The sequence below is a fragment of the Primulina eburnea genome, chromosome 2 (genome assembly GCF_022965805.1).
Source record: "Primulina eburnea isolate SZY01 chromosome 2, ASM2296580v1, whole genome shotgun sequence".
Taxonomy (NCBI): Eukaryota; Viridiplantae; Streptophyta; class Magnoliopsida; order Lamiales; family Gesneriaceae; genus Primulina; species Primulina eburnea.
The window spans coordinates 22,347,383-22,370,682 of record NC_133102.1 but is presented as its reverse complement, the minus strand read 5'-3'; the positions used below and the strand labels follow the sequence as shown (position 1 = coordinate 22,370,682).

The 23,300-nt window shown below is 36.5% G+C and overlaps 3 protein-coding genes across 6 annotated transcripts; all 3 read left to right on the top strand.

The window, feature by feature from the left end:
* The first annotated feature begins 9,321 nt into the window (after window positions 1–9,321).
* On the top strand, window positions 9,322–14,522 carry LOC140823003 (uncharacterized). Of its 4 annotated transcripts, none has more exons than XR_012116091.1 (3): window positions 9,322–9,439; window positions 13,267–13,657; window positions 13,759–14,216. XR_012116091.1 is itself a non-coding variant. In XM_073184052.1 (2 exons), the coding sequence occupies exons 1-2, from the start codon at window positions 9,663–9,665 to the stop codon at window positions 14,068–14,070; spliced, it is 2,469 nt and encodes an 822-aa protein (XP_073040153.1). In that variant the 5' UTR covers window positions 9,653–9,662; the 3' UTR covers window positions 14,071–14,216. The 4 variants fall into 4 exon arrangements, 1 of the variants encoding a protein (XP_073040153.1); XR_012116090.1 differs by lacking the exons at window positions 9,322–9,439; window positions 13,267–13,657 and adding exons at window positions 9,653–12,124; window positions 14,341–14,522 and having other exon boundaries at window positions 14,064–14,156; XR_012116092.1 differs by lacking the exon at window positions 13,267–13,657 and having other exon boundaries at window positions 9,341–9,439; window positions 14,064–14,216.
* Window positions 12,131–13,256, top strand: LOC140822990 (uncharacterized). The gene is made up of 3 exons (XM_073184038.1): window positions 12,131–12,310; window positions 12,397–13,038; window positions 13,239–13,256. Exons 1-3 carry the CDS (start codon window positions 12,212–12,214, stop codon window positions 13,254–13,256), a joined length of 759 nt encoding a protein of 252 aa, XP_073040139.1. The 5' UTR covers window positions 12,131–12,211.
* On the top strand, window positions 14,360–16,779 carry LOC140824170 (uncharacterized). Its single transcript, XM_073185767.1, has 9 exons — window positions 14,360–14,458; window positions 14,541–14,981; window positions 15,070–15,324; window positions 15,413–15,657; window positions 15,844–15,978; window positions 16,052–16,159; window positions 16,242–16,311; window positions 16,388–16,494; window positions 16,608–16,779. The coding sequence occupies exons 1-8, from the start codon at window positions 14,360–14,362 to the stop codon at window positions 16,430–16,432; spliced, it is 1,398 nt and encodes a 465-aa protein (XP_073041868.1). The 3' UTR covers window positions 16,433–16,494; window positions 16,608–16,779.
* Window positions 16,780–23,300: the final 6,521 nt, after the last annotated feature.

Below are 23,300 nucleotides of genomic sequence, written 5' to 3'. Positions count from 1 at the left end.
TGTAGAACCCAAAAATTAGATTTCGTATAAGCCATGCATAATTTACTCTTATTTAAATTAAAAATGAATATTCTATATATATATATATATGAAGTGTTTTATTTATTTTAAAAGTAGATGTTTAGTTTTATCTTTTCAGGATAAATACGCGAGGTCGGACCGGAGTTTGGAGATTTGAGATAAGATTAATAATAAGAAAATATTTCAAAATTTAATTTAAGCTAAGGGTAATTTAATTTAAAGAAAAATAATGTTTTGGGATTTAATAAATTAATTAGAATTAAGTTGTTAAATAAATTCTTTTAGGTTCAAAATTTAATTAAAGCTTAAATTTAAAATGTGTAAACCATTGAGGATGAATTAATATAGGTCAAATATATTCAAGAAATTAAACATAACCTTTAAACATTTAAATTTGAAGTCATGTATGCCATGCAATATTCTAAGCCAGATTCTAAACTAAATTAAATTATTTATGCATTTAAATATATATATTGAAGGTTTAAAATCCTAAACAATTAAAATGTAAGGTTTAAATAAAAATATAAAAAGAAAATTAGTAATAATGACCAACATTTAAAATAATTCAAATGGTTAATAACACCCTATTCAAGCAATCTCTAATTTTATTTTATGGTGTAATCATCTCCCCATTTTAATGCACTAATCATAATCAAATACAAGAATACATCTTATTCCTTCCTCAAGTTATTCTACTAGCAAGTAACGTGAATAGGCAGAAAAAAATTAAGAACAAGAATCGGCTAGCAAGAGGAAGGAGAAACAATGCAAACCCATTCAAATTCTCACTTGTAACTCCCATTTTAATGTATATTATGGACCCTTTAACACCACTATTAACATTCATCTTCCTTACTTACATATCCTACATCCTATATACTCGAAAATATCAGAAGTACAGCAGCTAAAGTCTCGGCAACCAGGAGGAGAAAAGTGAATCAAAAACCACTCAAATTTTTGACTTGTAACTCCGAAACTAAAGGCATATAATGGCACCTTTAACACCTATTATATTATTCACCTTCATCAACTACATTCCCCACAACCTCACCTTCGAAAATTAGCAGAAAACAGCAGCTTAAAAATCGAGATCAGCAGCTGATTCAAAGAAGATAAAACAACTACGTTCCATCGCGTCGTATTGTCGTTTTGATTTGTTTTTGTCAAAACAAATTCCAGGCATGTATATGTTGCTTATTTGCTCTTCAATCAAGTCCTATAGATATTTTAAAACAATATATACTCAGGATTTGTGAGGCAAAAACGAAATTTTGACAGCATGTATGTAAAAATCTGTACAGCTTTCTCGGCCTTGGCTTGTTGCTTCACGGTTGTGTTTTCTGTTAGTCCCAAGATGATGTTTGGTTCCAGGCTTCCATGGCTGCTTCTAGGCATTAATTAGAATGTGTTAGAGTGTTTTTGGCTCAATTTTTTCGGTCCATACACCCAAGAACAAAGAAATGACAGCAAAGTTCTTCTTATGTGCAGAAATGAACCTTGGTTGCTGTCATTGAGTTGTTTAAATGGGGAGTTCGAACCTTGGCTGTCCTAGGACCGTAGCCATGGTTATAACCATTCCTTAAAATATCTAGGATGTGATCAAATCATTTTTTTAAATCTGGGTTCACAGATCCATAAAAATTTTACCAAAACAATACAAGTTCAATTCTGCTATCTTCTTTTGCTGTGTGAGTACACTTCGGTTTTGGTGTGTTGTATGGATGATGGTTGGCTCCCAGCCCATAAACATGGTTCATACCACACTTTATCATGTCAAGATTGAGCCAATGTTAATGATATAACACTGGAACGAAGATTGACAGCAAAACAAGTCAATATCTACACCACTGCACAAATTTGGTGCTCTCGGTTGATACTTTCTGTTGTCCTAGGTGTTTGCTTGGGTTGGGGTTGGCTTTAGCCCTTAGCCGTGGCAGAAGCCATGACTTTGGATGTTGGTAAGAGTCCTTGGGTGGTGGTTCAAGCCATTGGTCAATAAATTTCAGAGTTACACCACAAACACACAAGTGCCACTGCTGGATTTTTTGACAGCAACTTTCATCTTCGGTTTTGGAGGTGGTTTGAGTTCTTGGTTGGCTTTTAGCCCGTGGCCTTGGACTGGACAGTACCTCAATGAGTTAGGAAAGTCATATTTTTGGCCATTCGGGATTTGGTCGAGTTTAGTGGTCGTACAATAATTTACGGTGAAAGGTGCCAAAATGACTCTCGAAAGAGCGTTTTATGTTTTTGGATTCCTTTCACCCATTTTTGTGTTTTACAGTTATTATAAATATTTTTCAGTATGTTTGGGGTATTTTTAATCATGGTTAAATGTCGGTTTAATGTTGGTTCGGGTTGGTGCGAAGCCATGGTTAAAAATCAAGTTGTTGGTCCGAATCGTCTCGTTTTTAGTTCGATTATTAAGTTTTTGTCAAGTTAAGATTTATTGCATGTGTCACATAATAGAATTAAGTCGCAACAAGCTTGGAAACAATCCAACTCATCCGGTAAAAATAGGGTTATAATTATATTACGCGCATAAAAATATAAAATGTTTATTTTTTAGATATATGTTATATGTCTTGTGGCCACCTTAAGTTTATGGGTTTGGAAGTCGGTAGGCGCAACCGAGGACCTCTCCGTCTGGTGACTTACAACCGGTTTATGATTATGTATGGGTACGGACATCCAGTCCAAGGGCTGTGATTGATCTCTACCGCCCAGTATACCGTGGTTTAGTCTGATCAGGCGCTTACGCTATGTTATGGGCCACTAGCTTAGAAACATTATCTCTACTAGAAAATTATGATATGATATGACAGAGCTCTATTGAGCAAAGCTTTTACGTATGATTTTTAGATATGCACATAGATATAATTATTCATTATACGATTTTCACCATATGCTTTATAATACTTTATTTTTACGCTGCATGCGATTTTATGATATATATTACTTGTTATTCACGATATATACATGTTGAGTCTTTAGACTCACCAGACTTGATTGTTGTAGGTATTGATGAGGTCGAGACTGCGGACGAAGACCAGTGAGCGATCTTGGGACATCAGTAGTAGACCCGAGGACCTCATGATTTAGTTTATGCACCTTTTATCATACAAACTCGATTTTAACATGTTGGATTATTTTTTTAAATTGCTGTTTGAAATACAATGTTGACTTCCGCTGTTATTTCAGAGTTAAAATGATTTACATGTTTATTTTATAAATTGGGCAAGTTATTTATTTATTTAGAAAAATTTTAATAATTCCGAAAAATCATGAATACGAAATACGGGCCTTTACACCTTTATGGAGGGTTGTTCAGTGCACCCTACAAGGAGCACCTATCTGCATGCTCAGACATCACAATCCCCTACAAATGAAACATGGTACTCACATCGCAGATACTAGTCTCGAACTCGAGCGGCCTATATCCTTCTTAGTGGCGGCTGAATCGACTATGAACTGTTTAGAATATAAAGTATTACAAATATGAGTTTCAAGATACTCATCATATGAGCATCTCATATTCTTTCTACTATTTGTATATTCAAGAACTTTATCTATGCAACTAGCATGTGTATACAGACAAAGAAGTGCCAGAACAATAATTTCAAATATTATTAAAATAAAGACTGTTTATACATAGAGTTTCATTGTGAACACTCGGCCAACACTTGGCTCGACGTGAACCTACTCTAACACTTCTGGAACTCAACTGATGGATCAGGTAAAATTTGTTATTACCCTTCGAAGTGGTAAGTGTTGAAAAATCCATTCTTGAACCTTGTGAAGATGATGATACAAAAAAATCAAATTTGAATTCTGATATATATGATATTTTTAAACAAGTAAAAGTTAATTCCTTTATTAGATGCAATAAAGCAGATACCATCATATGCCAAATTTTTGAAAAAAATCGTTCGACATTTAACATCAGCTCCTATCATGCAACCTCCTGATTGGTCTTTACCATTTGAAATCATGTGCGACGCGAGTGATTATGCAGTCGGTGCATTATTGGGTCAAAGAAGAAACGGTAAGCCTTATGTGATATATTATGCAAGTAGAACTTTAAACAATGATCAAATGAATTACTCCACAACTAAGAAAAGACTACATGCTGTAATATTTGCATTAGATAAATTTTGTTCTTATTTGATTGGATCAACAACTACTGGGTTTACTGATCATTCTATTGTTAGATATTTGTTGACCAAACAAGATGCAAAGCCACGACTGATACGATGGATTTTGTTGCTCCAAGAAATTGACATTGTGATCAAAGATAAAAAAAAGGAACCAAGAATGTCGTTGCTGATCATTTATCGAGACTAGTAACAGGATCATTTTGTGAAATGACACAAAGTAACGATAATTTTCCTAATGAACATCTATTTTCAGTTACTACTACACCTTGGTTTACTAACATAGTAAATTTTCTTGTGACAGGAAAAATGCCGCCGCAATGGAGTTCCCAAGATAAAATAAAATTTTTGAATGAGGTAAAAAACTTTTATTGGGATGATCCGTATCTGTTCAAGTATTGTCCAGATCAAATTTTTCGACATTGCATACCCGACAATGAGGTAAGCAGTGTCATTAAATTTTGTCATTCAGAAGCATGCGGAGGACATTTTTCTTCAAAGAAAACGGCTGCAAAAATCTTGCAGTGTGGATTTTATTGGCCAACTTTGTTTAAATACACCCACGAAATCTGCAAAATCTGTAAAAATTGTCAAAAATTGGGTGTGATTTCAAAAAGAAACATGATGTCTTTGAATCCTATCATTGAAATTGAAATCTTTGACTGTTGGGGAATTGATTTTATGGGACCTTTTCACCGTCGTTCGGATACTTGTATATTTTAGTTGTAGCTGATTATGTTTCCAAATGGATAGTGGCAATTTCATGTCGAACAAATGATCATAAAATCGTCATCAAATTTTAAAAAGAAAATATTTTTAGTAGATTTGGAATTCCTCGAGCCATGATAAGTGATGGGGGAACTCAATTTGTTAATAAACCATTTGCTTCATTAATGAAAAAATATGGTATTATACACAAAGTAACTACTCCTTATCATCCTCAAACAAATGGAAAAGTTGAATTAGCTAATAGGGAGATAAAACAAATTTTGGAAAAAACTGTTAACCCAAATAGAAAAGATTGGTCTCTGCGACTTAATGATGCACTTTGGGCATATCGAACAGCTTTTAAAAATCATTGAATATGTCTCCCTATAGCTTGGTTTATGGAAAACATTGTCATTTGCCTATGAAATTGAAACATAAAGCTTATTGGGCGATCAAAACTTTTAATTCAAGCATGGATGATGCTAACAAATTGCGCAAATTGCAACTTAATGAACTTCATGAAATTAGAAATGACGTGTATGAGAATTCAAGGATTTATAAAGCAAAAATCAAATCATTTCATGATAAAACAATTTTTAGAAAATCTTTTGAGATTGGTAAAAAAAGTTTTGCTTTATAATTCACGACTTCACATATTCCCAGGAAAATTACGATCAAGATGGACAAGCCCATTGTAAAGCATGTGTTTCTTTATGGAGCTGTGGATATTGAAAATCCTAAAAATGGTGATGTTTTTAAATTAAATGGACAAAGGCTTAAACCATTTTTAGAAAATGAAATCTTTGAAAAGAGTTTATTTCCCTTTCCGATCCTTTATTTTTTTTGTGTTTCATTTAATTTTGTTTGTTTTTATTTCAGATTTCCTTAATTTTATACTTTCTCGGTTAAATGGCGGATAACGGTACTCCGTGACTCTCATAATCGGTTAAATCAGTTTCCTACAATTGCTGATAAAAAAATAAAAAAAGCATTTATTTTCTTTTCAAAATGGATGAAATTCTCTCAAAAATTTGTAAATATTTTCCCTCTGTTTCTAAAAATGTTCTAAGAAAAATTTATGCAGGTAGGTGTGAAAGATTAAGATTGCTAATGTAAAAAGGAATTCCAGAAGATATTTGTCTTGTAATAGAAGCTAAGGTTCGATTAGGAGGAGAAGTTCCACAATCAATGCTCATTCGGTATTTGACTGGATTAGGAAAAAGAACTTACGCGAAAAACGAAGGGCCAAAAGGTTAGGGGTTTGTCATAAGTGTGCAAGATGGACTTGTGATAAACGATGAAGATCTTTGGGATGTGTTTCCAACAACAGAGAAGATAAAATTGGTTTCATTAAGAATGGGCTGAGTAATGAGTCTTTAGATAACATCTTATTGACTCTTGAGACGCATTCTAGTGGACACGTGCATATTGAACTTCTCCGTTTATGGAAACAATTCCAAGATGAGTCATAGTCTTGGGAATCTGACTAAAGCATATCCTCGACTAATACAAGGCGCTGAAGCCGTTTCTGGACGTAAAACTAGAAGAAAATTGTGAGCCACAATCACACTACTGTTTATATGCATGTGTGTCATTATTGTTTTTTACTGTTTATTCTGCTTACAGTTGTGACTCATAGTTTTGTCATGATAACATATTACCCCTATAAAATCTCTCATCGTTCTCTCTATTTTGGCAGAACAAAAAGAAAGTAAAAACATGGTTGGATCCTCTGTACAAACATTGAAAAATATTTGTGTATTTTGTGGTTCGAGTCCTGGAAAATGAAGTGCTTGTAGAAGCAGCGAATAATCTAGGAAAGATATTGGCTGAGAGAAAAATTCACTTGGTATATGAGGGAGGTAATATTAAGTTAATGAGATCTGTTTTTACATCTGCTCATATGGGAGGTAGTTAGGTTTTGAGTATTATTCCTATAGCCTTAGCTGAAGGAATTATTACAGGTGTTACGATTGACACTACAAGAAATTCAGAATTTAACAACACTCAAAAGACAACGGTTTTATCAGAAATTGTTGTCTTTATTACTTTTAACAACGGTTTCAACGAAACCCGTTGTCTTTTTGAATTTTTTCCCTGTCAAAGACAACAGTTTTTTAAAAACCGTTGTCTTTTATGTGTCAACGACAACGGTTTTATGAAACCGTTGTCTATGGGCGTGCTTTTTGGGTGCAAAGACAACGGTTTTAAAAACCGTTGTCTTTGTGCTGGTTTTTTATTTTGCAAAGACAACGGTTTTATTTAAAACCGTTGTCTTTTATGGTCTACAACAACGGTTTTTATACCGTTGTCTATGAGCGGGTTTTTTTTAGTAGCTACGACAACAGTTTCTAATAACCGTTGTCTATGAGCGCATTTTTATGCAGCTAAGACAACGGGTTTTAAAATCGTTGTCTATTAACGTCAGTGAAAGACAACGGTTTTTTTAGTTGGTACGACAACGGTATATAAAGTCGTTGTCTATACACTTATTTACGGCCTAAGACAACGGTTTGTAAAAAACCGTTGTCGTAGTACTAAAAAAAATAATTTTCAAAGCAACATTTTAATTTCTTTAACAACAGTGTTTAAAAAACTGTTGTTAAAAAAACCAATTATCCCAACTTTAAAAAAACCGGATGACAAATTCTCTCATTACAGTACTTTACACACTTAATAGTTTCAATTGCTCGTTTTTCCCAAACTCCCGTCGCCCTCGTTTTTCCAAGCCAAATCAAAGCCGCTGTCTGTCTGTTCGCCGTCACCGAGGACAGCGAAGGTAGCCTTTTTGCAACGGTAATCCGGAGTTTTGAGCAAGGAAAATACGTGAATCTTAGTGCTTTTCTGGTCGTGAATCGAAGTCGCCCTCGGTCGTAAGCTTTTTTTGAGCAAACCATTTCTCCTTTTTGCAAAGGTCACCTGCCTATTAATCTTGTTCTCTATTCTTTTCAGCTCCACTCTCCCCCTCCTCGTGATCCCTTTATCTATATAAATAAGTATGTTCAATTTTCTGAAATTTTTTACTTTCACGCTTTCTTTTCTTGGGAAACTTTCTTCCTTAATTCACTTGCCCACGGTTTTCTCAAACCAAATGCGTGAAAATCTTGAAACCCTAAAACAGAAAAAGCTAGGAAACAGAAAAGGATTTAAACAGTAGAGAATAATATAATTTGGAAGCGGAAGCTTATCTATTTTATTCATGTTATTTGAGGTTGTTAGATTTTCTGTAAGATTTTTCATGTGCACCAACAGATTAGATATATGATACGAAGAAAGTTATGGTTGGATTTTTCTTTTATTTTATTTTTTGATTAATTATTTCATATTATAGGTGTGAAAATGAAAGATTAATCTTTTGACCATTGTAATAAAAAGCGTGTTGCAGAGTTAGGTTTAATTGTTCAGTGGACATATATGAATGCAAGAATTATATTATTATATATATTATTTGAAGCATCCATTTTGACATCACGTTATGATTACAGTAAGCTTGCCATGAACCTATTTTCCACACAAACTAACCCACTTCACATCTTTACATGGAATCCCAAGGAATATTTAATCAAATTTGCTATTACAGCTCAAATGCATTAAAACCTCAGAAAAATAAGAAAGTAAAGTTCATCTCGATTCATGTAAATTGCTGTATTTATAAACATTTCGACTTCCAAACAATGACCGAGGAGCTGAGCTACATAAAAAATTTTAGAACGAGTTCAAAATTCTTGACAACATGATCCAAAGAAAAAGATTATTCAACCTTACAAAACGAAGTGGATTTAGGACTGATAATAGGATAACCAAATTCTTGAATTCCAGTGTAGTTTATGAATAATTATATCCAAATCCATACGAATAACTTTTTCTTTGTTGACTCTTTTCTTAATTTTGCAACTTGCAAGTGAAAAATAATATTTTGTGATGGTTGTTGATGCAGGTAGCTTTCAGGACAAAAGTTTTTCACCCAAATATAAATAGCAACGGCAGTATATGCCTTGATATCTTGAAGGAGCAGTGGAGCCCTACATTAACTATTTCAAAGGTCAGTTTTGCTTAATATAAAATAGCGACCCTCTTATGTTTAACAATCTGTTTAGACATGAAACATTTTGGTTAGTTGTCAGTTGCGGTTTTGTCATACTACATTGTTTAAGTCATACTTTGGATCTAGATGCAGTTCAAGTGTTCATGTATTTGCAGTTTGTGTTAGTTTGCATGTAGTCAAACAAACTTTCATCACTGATCCGTTAAAGTGGAAAAATGATGTTTAAACATTTCTTTAATGCACTGGTGAGGCGGTTAGAGATCTTCTGGAATCTGTAGTCTACATTTATTGAAATACACCAGCATCACCTCGGTTTATAACCTCATTTTTTTCTTTGTTATTCAGAACATGCTATTATAAAGTGCTGAAACCTACTGGATTTGTTCATGAGAATGTTTTACAATTGACAGAAAATGTACCTGTTGCAGGTCTTGCAGGAATGTGAACTACTTCCAGCGCCTTTAGGTGTATGCTGATCTGGGAAATTTGCAGGAGTCTAACTAGCCTACTTTGGGTAAGGAGTAGCTACATGAATTCAACCATTAACCAACTTATATAATATAAATATAAAGTTTAAAACCATTTTTGGTGTTTGTAACAAAATTCTTTTTATGTATACATGTGTGTGTATATATATATATATTAAAAAGATAGGCTATCAATAAAAGATTTTTTATATTATTTTAAATTGTTTTGAAGGGATTGGGCTCATTGTTAGCTGAGTAGTTGCACCGAGAATGGACAAAGAATGGATGTCAAAATATAGGCTATCACATGAATTTGATGTTGGAGTAGAGTCTTTCTTGCAGTTTGCACTAAAAAATGCTATCCATTCTGATGCAATACCTTGTCCATGTGCAAGATGTGGTAATCTAAAGAAGAAAAATGTTGAAACTATCAGGGCACATTTGTATTGTAATGGTATAGATTTGACATATCATACATGGATATGGCATGGGGAAAGATCTACGAAAGGGAACTCAATGAATGATAATGATCGAGTAGGACAAGATGAACACAAATCATTTAGTGAGGAACCTATAGATATGGTGCATTGTGCATATGAAAGTTATGCTGAGAATCCAAGCCAATTCAGTAAGCTACTTGAAGATGCAGATAAACCTTTATATCCTGGATGTGCTAAATTCACAAAGTTATCTGCAGTTGTAAAATTATTTAACTTGAAGGCAAAATATAGTTGGAGTGATAAAAGTTTCACTGATCTACTTATTTTGCTTGGAGAAATGCTTCCAGATCACAATGAATTGCCTTCATCTTTGTATGATGCAAAGAAAAGCTTACGCGCATTAGGGATGGACTATGTGAAAATTCATGCTTGTCCTAATGATTGTATCTTATACCGGAAGGAGTACGAAGATTTTGCAAATTGCCCTACTTGCGGGACGTCAAGGTGGAAGTTGGGCAACAAATCGAAGGTAAAGGAAGGAATTCCTGCAAAGGTCTTGTGGTATTTCCCACCTATTCCAAGATTTCAAAGAATGTTTCGGAATAAGGCGATATCCAAGGAGTTAACTTGGCATGCTGATAAAAGAATTCGTGATGGATACTTGCGTCATCCAGCTGATTCGCCCTCTTGGAAATTAGTTGATCGTATGTGGCCAGATTTTGCTTATGAGCCAAGAAATCTTAGATTGGCTATATCAGCAGATGGGATCAATCCTCATAGTTTGATGAGTTCTGCATATAGTTGTTGGCCTGTTTTAATGATCACATACAATCTTTCACCATGGTTGTGTATGAAGAGAAAATTTGTGATGCTTACTTTGTTGATATCTGGTCCTAGACAGCCGGGTAATGATATTGATGTTTACTTAGCACCTCTTGTTGACGACTTAAAATGCTTATGGGATAAAGGTGTTGAAGCATATGATGCATATCGAGAAGAAAGTTTCTCTCTTAGAGCTGTTCTGCTATGGACAATCAATGATTTTCCTGTATATGGGAACATGTCAGGATGTGTTGTTAAAGGATATCATGCATGTCCTATTTGTGCAGAAGAAACATATTCGACAAGGTTGAAGCATTGTAGAAAAATGTCGTTTACAGGCCATAGAAGATTTCTACCTTCAAGTCATCCTTATCGAAGACAAAAGAAGGCATTTAATGGGAAGCAAGAATTTAACCTCGCACCAAAACCATTGAGTGGCAATGAAATTTTAGAAAGAGTTCAAAGAATTAATTATCATTGTGGAAAATTCAGCGGAAAGCTTCAGTCAAAGAACGATGACGGGATAACATGCTGGAAAAAGAAATCAATATTCTTTGAACTTGAATATTGGAAAGATCTACATGTTCGACATGTTCTTGATGTGATGCACATTGAAAAAAATGTTTGTGAAAGTCTCATCGGTACGTTACTTGACGTTCCAGGAAAAACAAAGGATGGAGTAGCAGCAAGATTAGATCTTTTGGAAATGAATTTAAGAACTGAATTGGCACCAAGGATTGGGGAGAAGAAAACGTTTTTGCCAGCAGCATGTTACACACTAAGTAAGGATGAGAGAAGAAGTATTTGCAATTCTTTGTCGGGAGTAAAGGTACCTGTAGGTTATTCATCCAATGTTAGAAACCTTGTGCCGATGAAGGATTTGAAACTTGTTGGCTTGAAGTCACACGACTATCACACTTTAATGCAACAATTGCTTCCAGTGGCCATCCGCGGTGTCTTGCCAAAACATGTCAGAGACACTATCACCCGGCTGTGTTTCTTCTTCAATGTGTTATATAGTAAAGTGATAGACGTCTTAAAGTTGGATGGCTTGCAAAGAGAGATCGTGTTGATATTGTGTTCACTTGAAAAGTACTTCCCCCGTTCATTTTTTGATATAATGATTCATTTAACTGTTCATCTTGTGCGGGAGGTCAAATTGTGTGGACCGATTTGGTATAGGCACATGTACCCATTTGAAAGATTCATGAAGATTTTGAAAGGTTATGTGCGCAATCGCAATCGGCCTGAAGGGTGTATAGCCGAATGTTACATTGCTGAAGAGGCTGTCGAATTTTGCTCAGATTATCTATCTAATGTCCACACAATTGGGATACCATCAAGGCATCGAGAAGTAGAACTTACTAAGCCTTTATCGGGAGCAGTTTTGCACTCCACTAGTCATGATGAGCTGCAACGAGCACATCGTCATGTACTGACAAATGATGTTGAGATTGATCCTTATGTCGAGTAAGATATCTAACCTATCAATTCTTTCATGCACTTTGCATACATTCTATTGGTTTATCTATTGCAAATTGTTTCGTTAGGGAACACATGGTGGATTTGAAATCAAGATTTCCTCATAAAGCCAAGTCCAAAAAGTTGTTACAAGATGAGCATAACCGAACGTTTACTAACTGGTTGCGTGATACTGTAAGTTCCAAAATACTATATATTATCATGCATACAACTCTTGGTATCTTACGTAAAATCTAAATTTATGGCATTGTGAAATATAGGTTGCACATTTAATTCACCATTCTACCCATGAAATATCAGAAAGATTGAAGTGGATGGCGCGTGGACCTAGCAACAAAGTGTTAAAGTATTCTAGTTATCTGATTGATGGGGTTACATATACTACAAAAGACCGTGATGACATACGAGTAACTCAAAACTCTGGAGTAAGCTTAGTCGCAACGACAATGCAAGTTGCCAGTGCAAAGGATAAAAACCCAATTGTTTCAGACATGGTTTTTTATGGAGTTATTGAAGAAATATGGGAACTCGATTACCACAAATTTCAAATTCCAATGTTCAAATGTAATTGGGTGGAGAATAATAATGGTATTAAAGTAGATGATCTTGGTTTCACATTGGTAAATTTGAAAAGAATTGGATTCAAATCCGACTCTTTTATCTTGGGAAGTCAAGCAAAGCAATTATTTTACATTGAAGATCCTGAAGATCCTGAATTGAGTATTGTACTTGCAACTCCTACTAGAGAGTCATATGAACATGTCAATGGTGATGAATTGGAAGACACTTTAATTCACTATCAATCTTTTACCAGAGGGTTACCATCTATGGGTGTTGACGGAGCATTCGACAACGAACCATCATGCCTTCGTGAAGATTGTGATGGGACTTGGGTCGACAATGTATTAACCAAAGATATTTTACTTTTGAAGATGTAAAGATTGTGATGGGACTTGGGTAGACAATATTGAAGTTATACTTTCATTTATCTTTGTATATGTTGGATTTCTATTGAAGATGAATTTCTTATCCTATTTTTTGTTGTATATATTGTGTATTTATTTCTATAGTGATATGTGTTTTTCGCTTTTTTGTTGAACAGGTTAAATCTGGACTATGACATCCTTTAGAAAGCTTAAAATTGGGTCTCATGATGATGACACAATTCATCAACCGAGCAAGAGATTAGGATAGCCTGCAGTGATTGGAAAGGGCAAAGAAAAAATTGCTTCTACTTCTACTGACAAGAGTTTTGATGGGAAGGAAATGTTGGGATCTACAGACACTGAAACAACAAGAACATCTAGAGGTCGTACACATCTAGATAAGCTTTCTAGGCAGAGGGTTCAGGGAATTCGAAAGGAGGTAAGATTCAATCTGCTTGGACAACCAGTAGGAGAAGTTGCTGCTGAAATGCAGAGTTATATATGTGTGCTTGCTCGAGAAAAAGTTAAGATAACTTACAAGACATGGAAGCAAGTTCCAAGTGAAGTGAAAGAATTGATATGGGAATCTGTTAATGTAAGTTCTATTGTTTTTTCACAAGTAATATTCATATTGTTTATATATATTTTATGTTATGTAATTCTTTTTAATGTATTTCCAATTTTGATGTTTTACAGTTGACATTTGATGTTCCCCCAAGCTGGAAAAAGGGATGTTTAAATTCAGAAAATAATAAGTGGCGTCAATTTAAATCACATCTCACTCAAACATACATTTCGAACAAGGTTGATAAACCAGAGGAGTTGGATCAACCACCTACTGGCTATGGTCTTGCACGAGATGACTGGATTTCTTTTGTCATGACTCGCATGTCTGATAAATTCATTGTAAGTATCTTTTTTTTTTTTTGAAAATAAGTCCACCATGAAGTATTTAACGAATTAAAAAATATTTGATATGTGTAATTCTTCACTTTGACTAGGAACTAAGTGATCAACAGAAGGAAAGAAGGAAGAAGAACATATACCCTCATCGCCTTTCTCGTAAGGGCTATGCACGATTTGCTGAAGAAATAGTAAGTATATTTCAACATTTGTGCCGCCCAAGAAGGGACTGTTGCATTCCTTTGCATGAATACTTGTAACATGTCTGGCAGTTTTTTTTTCTTCTAGTATGTGATATATATCATTGCATTTGCTGTTTTTTTTTTCAACATTTAACATATTTGACAAATACCATTTGATGGTTCTTGTATGCAGGCAAGTGAATTGTGTGACGATGATGATATCAATAGAGCTATTATTTGGAAAAAAAAGGCGAGTGAATAAAGAAGGGGATTTTGATGGCCAAGAGTTGCAAATAACAGTAGAAAAGATTGTGAGCAAAATATACATAAAAATCAATTATTTTATTTTAATGAAATCTTTTAAAGTTATTAATATTTTCAAGTGGATGACAGAATGATTACATACATCAAAAGAGTGAAGGGAAACTTGAAATAAAAGAGACGAAAAAGGATATTCTCACGAAAGCACTCAATTCAGATGAACATGGTGGACGTGTGAGAGCTGTTGGAGGTCACATAACTCCAACATTATATTTCAATGTTGGTAGAAGTTGGAAGACTGAGGATGTCGACAGAAAGCTAATGATTGAGCAAAAAAAAGAGTTGATCGAGGCTAGAAAATTAATTCAAGAGCAAGATACACGCATTCAAAAACTTCAAGCAATTGTCTACAAAAAAGGTTCATGGGACAGTGAGATTGATGACAAAGGAAGTTGTTCGGTAAAATTGCATCAAGTGAATGAAAATGAAATGAAAATCGACAAGTGTTTCCCCAGTTATGAAGATTTGAATGACGTCGAAATTAAAGTTGTGGAAAAATCTGTTGCTTTACAGGTATATAATTTGTTTTGGTTATATAGTACTTAATATTTTTTAACTAAAGAGTTAGTACAATTCATTGACATAACTATTTGTCTTTTAGGGTCAAGCGGTTATTCTGACATTGGATTCTAGCACAGACATTGTTGCATATGGAACAGTTGTTGAGGTCAATGGAGCTAATAACTTGCTTCATGGTGTTCCATTACCTCAAAATTGCATGCGTGTATCCATTGATGAGGCAATGCAAAAATCAGCACTTTTGCCAATTCCGATTCCCAATGAATGTGAAAATGTTGGGGATGCCGTAGGAACACATGTTGCTTGGCCAAATCACCTGATAATGCTACGACAAGAGGTACACGAATGCTTATATTTTCAAAGTAAATGTATGTCAGATTCTCCAGTATTGCACCTATCTAACATGTTTACAATACAATTATCAGAAGCGTCAAAGACACAAAACCGTCAGTTTCGAAAGAAACCAGACTTTGTCATCAAATGTGCCAAGAGCAGTGCGCATGGTGTATTGTTATTGTAAGACAGCCCTTGAAAATGGAAGGAAATTATCATTTCTTTTGGATTATGAAGTATTTGCTGATGACTATGAAGTTAACTTGCACTTTGAGGACATCAGTCCTTTGTATCACTTGGAGCCAATTTCTGGAAATTGTATAGTTGTCTACATTTGGTAAGTCTTCGATTAACTTAAAGTTTGTTTGTTCTTTTCTTATATTATTATGTAAGATGCATATAATTTGTTATTTTAGTATGTAGCGTAGTTTTGATTTTCTTTTAATTGAAATGACAGACATCTTTATAAAAAGATGGTGAAAGAAAACAAGATTGAAAAATTCAGATTCGTTAATCCACACAGCATCCCAAATTTGCAAAAAAATACACACGACAAAACAGGTAAAACTGAAAGGTTGAACAAGAGGGCGAGTTCTTTAGCGGATAGGCTAAGTGGTGCAGCAATGGATCAAGTGGTTTTGGTTCCAAGTTGTTGTGGGTAAGTAAGATTCTAATATAATTTTCAATTGTTTTTTTAGTGAATTACATACACTTATTATGTTCGTCTGTAGTTTTCATTGGACTCTCACCGTCATCGAGCCTTATAAGGAGATTGTTTATTTGGTGGATTCCCTAAGTCACCGCATTCGCGATGAGGATTGGAAATATGTTGTGGAAATGTGAGTTCATATTCCATATTAATGATGCGTTTCATTTAATGAAAAAAAACTCATATATCAACTATGTTCAATGTTAATGAAGGGCGTTAAGATTGTTTAACTCAACTAAGGGAAGGAAAGGAAGAAAGCGTGTACAATGGGAAGTCATAAAGGTATGTGTAATTCTCCTTCGAGCTAATTTTTTTATGTGCATATTTGTCATTAACAATTTGACATTTTTTAACACAGGCTCCTAAGCAACCGGATGCAAACAATGTGGTTATTATGAGATGAGATTCATGAGGCGGATTACTGAAGAAGTTACAACTCTTGAGGGGGATTCACTATGATCGATAGTAATATTATCTTGGTTATATAAAATAATTAAAAGTTATCTAGCTACTTATCATTTTGAAATTTCATTAAGTTGTGTTTTTTTTACTAATATACTTTTTGAGTGTGTTCATAGTTCACAAAAACGGAGTATTCTATGGAAGAAATTGATGAGGTGCGCACCGAGCTGGCCGAATGCATACAGGATCATATTTATGAATAGGTAGGACATGAGTTCATCTTATTTGAAAAAATACAGCTCATATTGAACGGATTTGGACATTATTTTTATACTTGTTAACAGGTTTACGGGCTGTTTCAGAAATAGTCATTTTGCACATGGTTTAGCTTCTAAGTTGGGTGAAATTCTTGTTTCTACTTTAAGATTTCAAAAGTGATATTATTTTGGTTTCTTGCATTTTTCCTTTCAGTTTGTGGATCAAATGATATTAGATTGACATGTGATTTTTTTTTTTTTTGTTGGTTCATGACATGTGGATCTCTTCAATACTTTCAGCATATGTTGAAAGAATGTGGTAATTATAGGTGATAGGTGTGATGTATGGTCTGGTTGTGTAGGTGATAGGTGTGGTGTATGGTCGTATTTAAATTTATTTCGAATATATATTGTTGTTGTGTGGGGACCCGGGCTCTAACTCAATTCTTTTGGGATTTAATTGGATCTTTGCTCAAAAATGTGGGTCAAAAATTTGCTTTTAACATTAATTCAAATGTATAACTAAAGAATATCATGTCTTTATATTAAATAAACAACATAATGTACATACATGTCTAATAGGAAAACACTAGAAATCTTCAACGCCTGTGATCTCCACGCTATCGTCAATCTCTCATCTAGCTCGAGACCCAGATCCTGCCCCACCTGTTGCCATGCACACATACAGACACGACAACAGCCGGATAACTCCGGTGAGAACATATCCCAGTATAAAACATGGATGCATGCAATGTAATGATCATGTACAAAAGCATAGCATATATCAAGGAACATGAATGAAAATCTAAACATGTAGAATAATACAAATCTGTATTCAACATCTAAATCTTGACTCGACTCATTTCTACTCTAGGGATCCCGCTGTGAATAAGACGGTCTGTCACCTACCCAACCACTCGGGGCAACGGTACGTCTTATTCCTAGACTTCGGTCAACTCTGTATCGAGGGTCTGCACATAGAGTAAATCTACTCCTATGCGTCGATACACCGAAACGTCTAGTGTTGGCCAATCTGCCAATATCTCCTATCTCAGGACTCGAATATAAATCAATAAATAAAACATTACATAATCAAATGTAATAACAATCTAGTATGTGATTTAGGGAAACTCGTATCAAATCTGAATCGAGTTGTGCAATCCCGAGACCACATGAATTATACCTTTCGTCGCACAATGTCTGTCAAGATCTTGAAGTCGGAATGTCGAGTCTGACAATAACAACTCTGAAAGGCAATGTAGACATGCAATATCAATTCTCAATTCAATTCAACACATATACAATTCAATACTCGGTTTTGATACAATTTGACGGCATAACAGCGTAATCTCGCGATACCGATAACTTAATAATATCACACTCAATCACAAGCAACTCGTACTATCATCAAAACATCAACATATATTCTAAAATCTGTAAGTATCCTAACTCATATAGGCTGGAAATTTCGAACAATAGCATACGGTCTCCAACTTTCGATCCGGTAACGAATATATCATGCTCAGTATATCAAGAACACATATTCTAAATCAAATCTGAATTTCTCCCAACATACACAATCTGAATCATGTTGAAATGTAACAAAACTTACATCCTTGAATAGCAACTGATGAGAGGAGTTCGAAACCGAAGTCGGATATAAAATCGGATGGCTAAATCTTGCAAAATCTCAATTCTAATATGAAGGAAGCCTCTCACCTTCTTTGGAAATAGCTCTCGGTGCTTTCACTGGAATGGAGAAGAACTGAATCAGCACAAAGCATATATATATACCATGCCATGTGTCATCTCAAAAAGAAGTGGTGGCTTTCTCGCATGCAGCACCGCAGGGTGCGGTGGCTCAAGAGCGCGGGTGCGCTATGCTCACGGCAAATTCATTTTAAAGTGCAGTACTAAGACCGCGGGTGCGGTCCTTGCATGACCGTGGGTGCGGTCGCACCACCGCGGGTGCGGTCTTGCTAACACCGCGGGTGCGGTCTTGCTTCGCACAAATCCATCAACTTTCTGTCAATACACCGCGGGTGCGGTCCTTCCTGTACCACGGGTGCGGTGTGGCTTCGGCCATGCTTGCTCAAAATTCCATAATTCATGCAATCGTTTCTACTTTCATCTTATGACATGCATTCTTATCTTTACAAGTCTAACATCAATGCCAATTGACAATTCTCGAGCCTTACATTTCTCCCCCTCTTAGACAGGAGTTCGTCCTCGAACTCGCAAGCAATTAATCATGCACGTGTATACAAAAGCAGTAAAATCAACTAACAACATACTTACATCAACGGAATAGCTCGGGATGCCTCTGTCTCATTTCAGACTCTGTCTCCCAGGTTGCTTCCTCAATGCCATGACGACTCCACTGAACCTTCACAAGCGGAATGGTCTTGGTTCTAAGCTGTTTCTCCTTCCGATCAAGAATCTGTATCGGTCTTTCAACATAGCTCAGAGTCTGATCCAGCTCGGCTTCGTCAGGCTGAATGACATGGGAATCATCTGGCATGTATCTGCGCAACATCGATACATGAAATACGTCATGTATACCAGACAATGAAGGAGGAAGAGCAAGTCTGTAAGCTCGATCGCCAATCTTCTCCAGGATTTCATATGGACCGACGTATCTAGGAGACAATTTTCCACGCTTGCCAAATCTGACAACGCCTCTAAAAGGTGAAATCTTCAAAAATACTCTGTCTCCTTGTTCAAACACTAACGGTCTACGTCTGATATTGGCGTACTTCGCTTGCCTATCTTGTGCCGTCTTCATTCGCTTCTGAATGATCTTCACTTTTTCGGTCATCTCACGAATCATATCAGGCCCCAACTCTGGTACATCAGAGATATCATCCCAGACAAGCAACAATCCTCTACTAAATTTGATACACCTACAGTCGACAAGGCAAGAGCACATACCTTTCGACTCAAGGCGTCTGCCGCTGCATTCGACTTCCCTGGATGGTACTTGATCTCGCAATCAAAATCTTTCAGCAGATCAAGCCATCGTCGCTGCCTCATGTTCAACTCTGACTGAGAAAAGAGATACTTCAAGCTCTTATGATCGGAATAGATCTCAAATTTCTCGCCATACAGATAATGGCGCTAGATCTTGAGTGCAAAAACAATCGCCGCCAATTCAAGATCATGAATCGGATAACGGGTCTCGTGCGGCTTCAGCTGTCTAGAGGCGTACGCTATCACGTGTCCACGCTGCATAAGAACACATCCCAACCCTCTGTGAGATGCGTCACAATATACAACGAACTCACCTGTACCTGAAGGAATCATCAAGACAGGCGCACTAGTCAGCCTCTTCTTCAGCTCTACAAAACTGGCTTCACAATCTTCGGACCACACAAATGGCATATTCTTTTGTGTCAACTGGGTGATAGGCTTTGCTATACTGGAGAAATCTCGGATAAAACGTCGATAATACCCGGCTAGACCCATGAAACTGCGTATTTCAGGCAAAGAAGTCGGTCTCGGCCAACTGATCACAGCCTCAACTTTACTCGGATCTACCGCAATACCATCTCCAGATATAATGTGACCCAAAAAGACAACCTGTTTCAGCCAAAATTCGCACTAGGACAATTTAGCATACAACTGCTCTTTTCTCAAAGTCTTCAATACAATTCTCAGATGATCTGCGTGCTCAGTCAGACTCTTCGAATACACCAAAATATCATCAATGAACACAATCACAAAATCATCTAAATATCTCTAAAAGACGCTGTAATGCCCAGACTTTTGATTAATGTTTATGAAGTACTTGATAAGTATGTTATAAAATGAGAATTTTGAAGGAATGGCCGAGACAAGACCGCACCTGCGGTACTAACATCACCGCACCCGCGGTGTAAAGATAGAAAAATGAGTTTTGGGCGAAACCATACCGCACCCGTGGTGTTAGCATGACCGCACCCGCGGTCATTTCCTTTGGAAAATAATGAGGCTGCCGAGGCACGAGCGCACCCGCGCTGTTGTTCACGCCGCACCCGCGGTGCTGCATGCAGAAATGCCACTTTTGATTCTTACATTGACACATGGCCTGAGGTATAAATATTTGTAATGACACCTCATTGTCTTCACCTTCAGCAAAGAGAGAACCGAGAACTCCCCTTAGTTTCCTTCAAGCTTCTTCATTCCTTAGGAATTTGTATTGTGCAAGATTTACACATCCGAAATGGAAACCGAGTTGAGATTATTGTTCCTTACACTAAGAGTTATCTAAGGATGTAAGTATATCTCATTTTCAGCATGATTCAGATTTTAGATGTTGGGGAAATTATGATTTTGTTGTAAATATGTGTTCTTTATATATAGAGCATCGTATATTCGTTGTCAGATTGATTTTCGGACACAGTATGCTATTGTTCGATTTTCAGCATGTATTATTGAAGAATATATCGATTTTCAGAGTTGGAAGGGATTATGTCATTGTTATTGTGATGTTGATGAGATTATGATATTGTTATATGTTGAGACTGAGTTGATCGGTACCGAGAATTACGCTGTTATGCCGTCGATTTGTACCGAGATTTATTATTAATTGGAATATGTGTTGCTTTGAGTTAGAGATTGATATTGTGTGTCTACACATTGCCATTTCAGATTTGAAGTGACAGGTTTGACATTTGATTCGAGATCTCGACAGACAGTGCGACAAGAAAGGTATAATTCATGTGGTCTTGGGATTGCACAACTCGATTCAGATTTGATACGAGTTTCCCTAAATCACATACTAGATTGTTAGTACATTGATTATGTAATGTCTTGTTTATCGATTTATATTCGAGTCTTGAGATAGGAGATATTGGCAGATTTGCCAAAACTAGACGTTTCGGTGTATCGACGCATAGGAGCAGATTTGCTATATGTGTAGACCCTCGATACAGAGTTGACCGAAGTCTAGGAATAAGACTGTACCGTTGCCCCGAGTGGTTGGGTAGGTGACAGACCGTCTTATTCACACCGGGATCCCTAGATTAGAAATGAGTCGAGTCAAGATTTAAATGTTGAATACAGATTTGTATTCTTCTACATGTTTAGATTTTCATTCATGTTACTTGATATATGCTATGCTTTTGTACATGATTATTACATTGCATGCATCCATGTTTTACACTGGGATATGTTCTCACCGGAGTTATCCGGCTGTTGTCGTGTCTGTATGTGTGCATGGCAACAGGTGGGGCAGGATCAGGGTCACGACGAGGAAGAGAGAGTTGATAGCGTGGTGATGCCGGGTGTAGCAGCAGATTACTAGTAGTTTCTATTTAGATCTGAACTACTTGTATTTGAGATTCGAATATTAGTTGTATGGTTGTACTAAACAGACTTGTATGTATCTGATGTTGTTTAATTATTATAAAGATATGTCATGCTTTTATTATACATTTGAATTAATGTTAAAAGCAAATTTTTGACCCACATTTTCGAACAAAGATCCAATTAAATCCCAAAAGAATTGAGTTAGAGCCCGGGTCCCCACAACAGGTGGTATCAGAGCAATAGGTTCTGTAGACTGAGATAGAATAGAATGAGCGGGTAGATCGAGTCGTCTTCCTTGCTTTTGAGATGCTAGCATGCTTTATTGCTTTCCCTATTATATGTTGTTGTATTATCTGAATTGATTTACAGCATTTCAAGCCTGAATCAGAACCGATTCTCGATCAGAGTTTATGATCAGAGGAGGGCTGAGACAGATGATATTGATTGTGTACTAATCAGTTTGATAATCAGATTTATGCCGCCTAGACGTATACCACAGCCAGAGCAGGGTAGCACGTCCGGTGCACAGATGGATGTTACCGCTACGCCGATGGAGACCTTATTGAAGAGATTTCAGTCTTTCCATCCGCCTACCCTGAAGGGCACAGAGAGTGCAGTAGAGTGTGAGAGCTGGCTCGATGATATCGAGATGTTGTTTGAGTCTTTGGCATATACTGATGAGTGACGTGTGAAGTTGATAGGGCATCAGATGCAAGAGGTTGCGAAGAGCTGGTGGTTGACTACGAAGAGAGCCTTGGAGCACCGAGGCATTGACATCACGTGGAAAGTTTTCAAAGATGAGTTCTATCAGCGCTTTTTCCCCGTCTCCTACCGGAAAGATAAAGGAGCTGAATTTGCGAATCTGAGACAGGGACAGTGGAACATCGAGGAGTATGTTGCTAAATTTTCTGCATTGCTAGGATTTGCACCGCATGTGGCCGGGAACGACGAGGCAGTGGCTGATCAGTTCATCAACGGATTGAATCCGGATGTCTTTACTTTGGTGAACACGGGACGGCCTAACACTTTTTCAGAGGCACTGAACAGAGCTAAGGGAGCAGAGGCTGGCTTGATCAGGCAGCGAGGAGCTTCCTACAGTGTTCAGGGGCAGAGACCGCCACAGCCTACCACCATTCAGTTTCCACCACCTCCTCCTCGTTTTGACAGTGGAGCTAGTGGTAGTGGCAAGAAGGAATTTCTGAAGGCTAAGGGCAAGCAATTTAAGAAATCTGGGAGCAGTTCATCGAGTTCGAGTGGATCTCGACAGAGAGGTCAGGGTTCAGATTATAGTGGCGCATACTGTGGTTCGTGCGGAGGGCGACA

What these genes read in the sequence shown, in the direction of transcription:
- LOC140823003 (XM_073184052.1), top strand. Translation starts at nt 9,663, where the DNA reads ATGGACAAAGAATGGATGTCAAAATATAGGCTATCACATGAATTTGAT.
- LOC140822990 (XM_073184038.1), top strand. Translation starts at nt 12,212, where the DNA reads ATGGTGGATTTGAAATCAAGATTTCCTCATAAAGCCAAGTCCAAAAAG. An exon ending in CTAACTGGTTGCGTGATACT is followed by an intron (nt 12,311 to 12,396) that starts GTAAGTTCCAAA and finishes TGTGAAATATAG; the next exon opens with GTTGCACATTTAATTCACCA.
- LOC140824170 (XM_073185767.1), top strand. Translation starts at nt 14,360, where the DNA reads ATGATGATATCAATAGAGCTATTATTTGGAAAAAAAAGGCGAGTGAAT. An exon ending in AAAAATCTGTTGCTTTACAG is followed by an intron (nt 14,982 to 15,069) that starts GTATATAATTTG and finishes TTTGTCTTTTAG; the next exon opens with GGTCAAGCGGTTATTCTGAC. An exon ending in TGATAATGCTACGACAAGAG is followed by an intron (nt 15,325 to 15,412) that starts GTACACGAATGC and finishes TACAATTATCAG; the next exon opens with AAGCGTCAAAGACACAAAAC.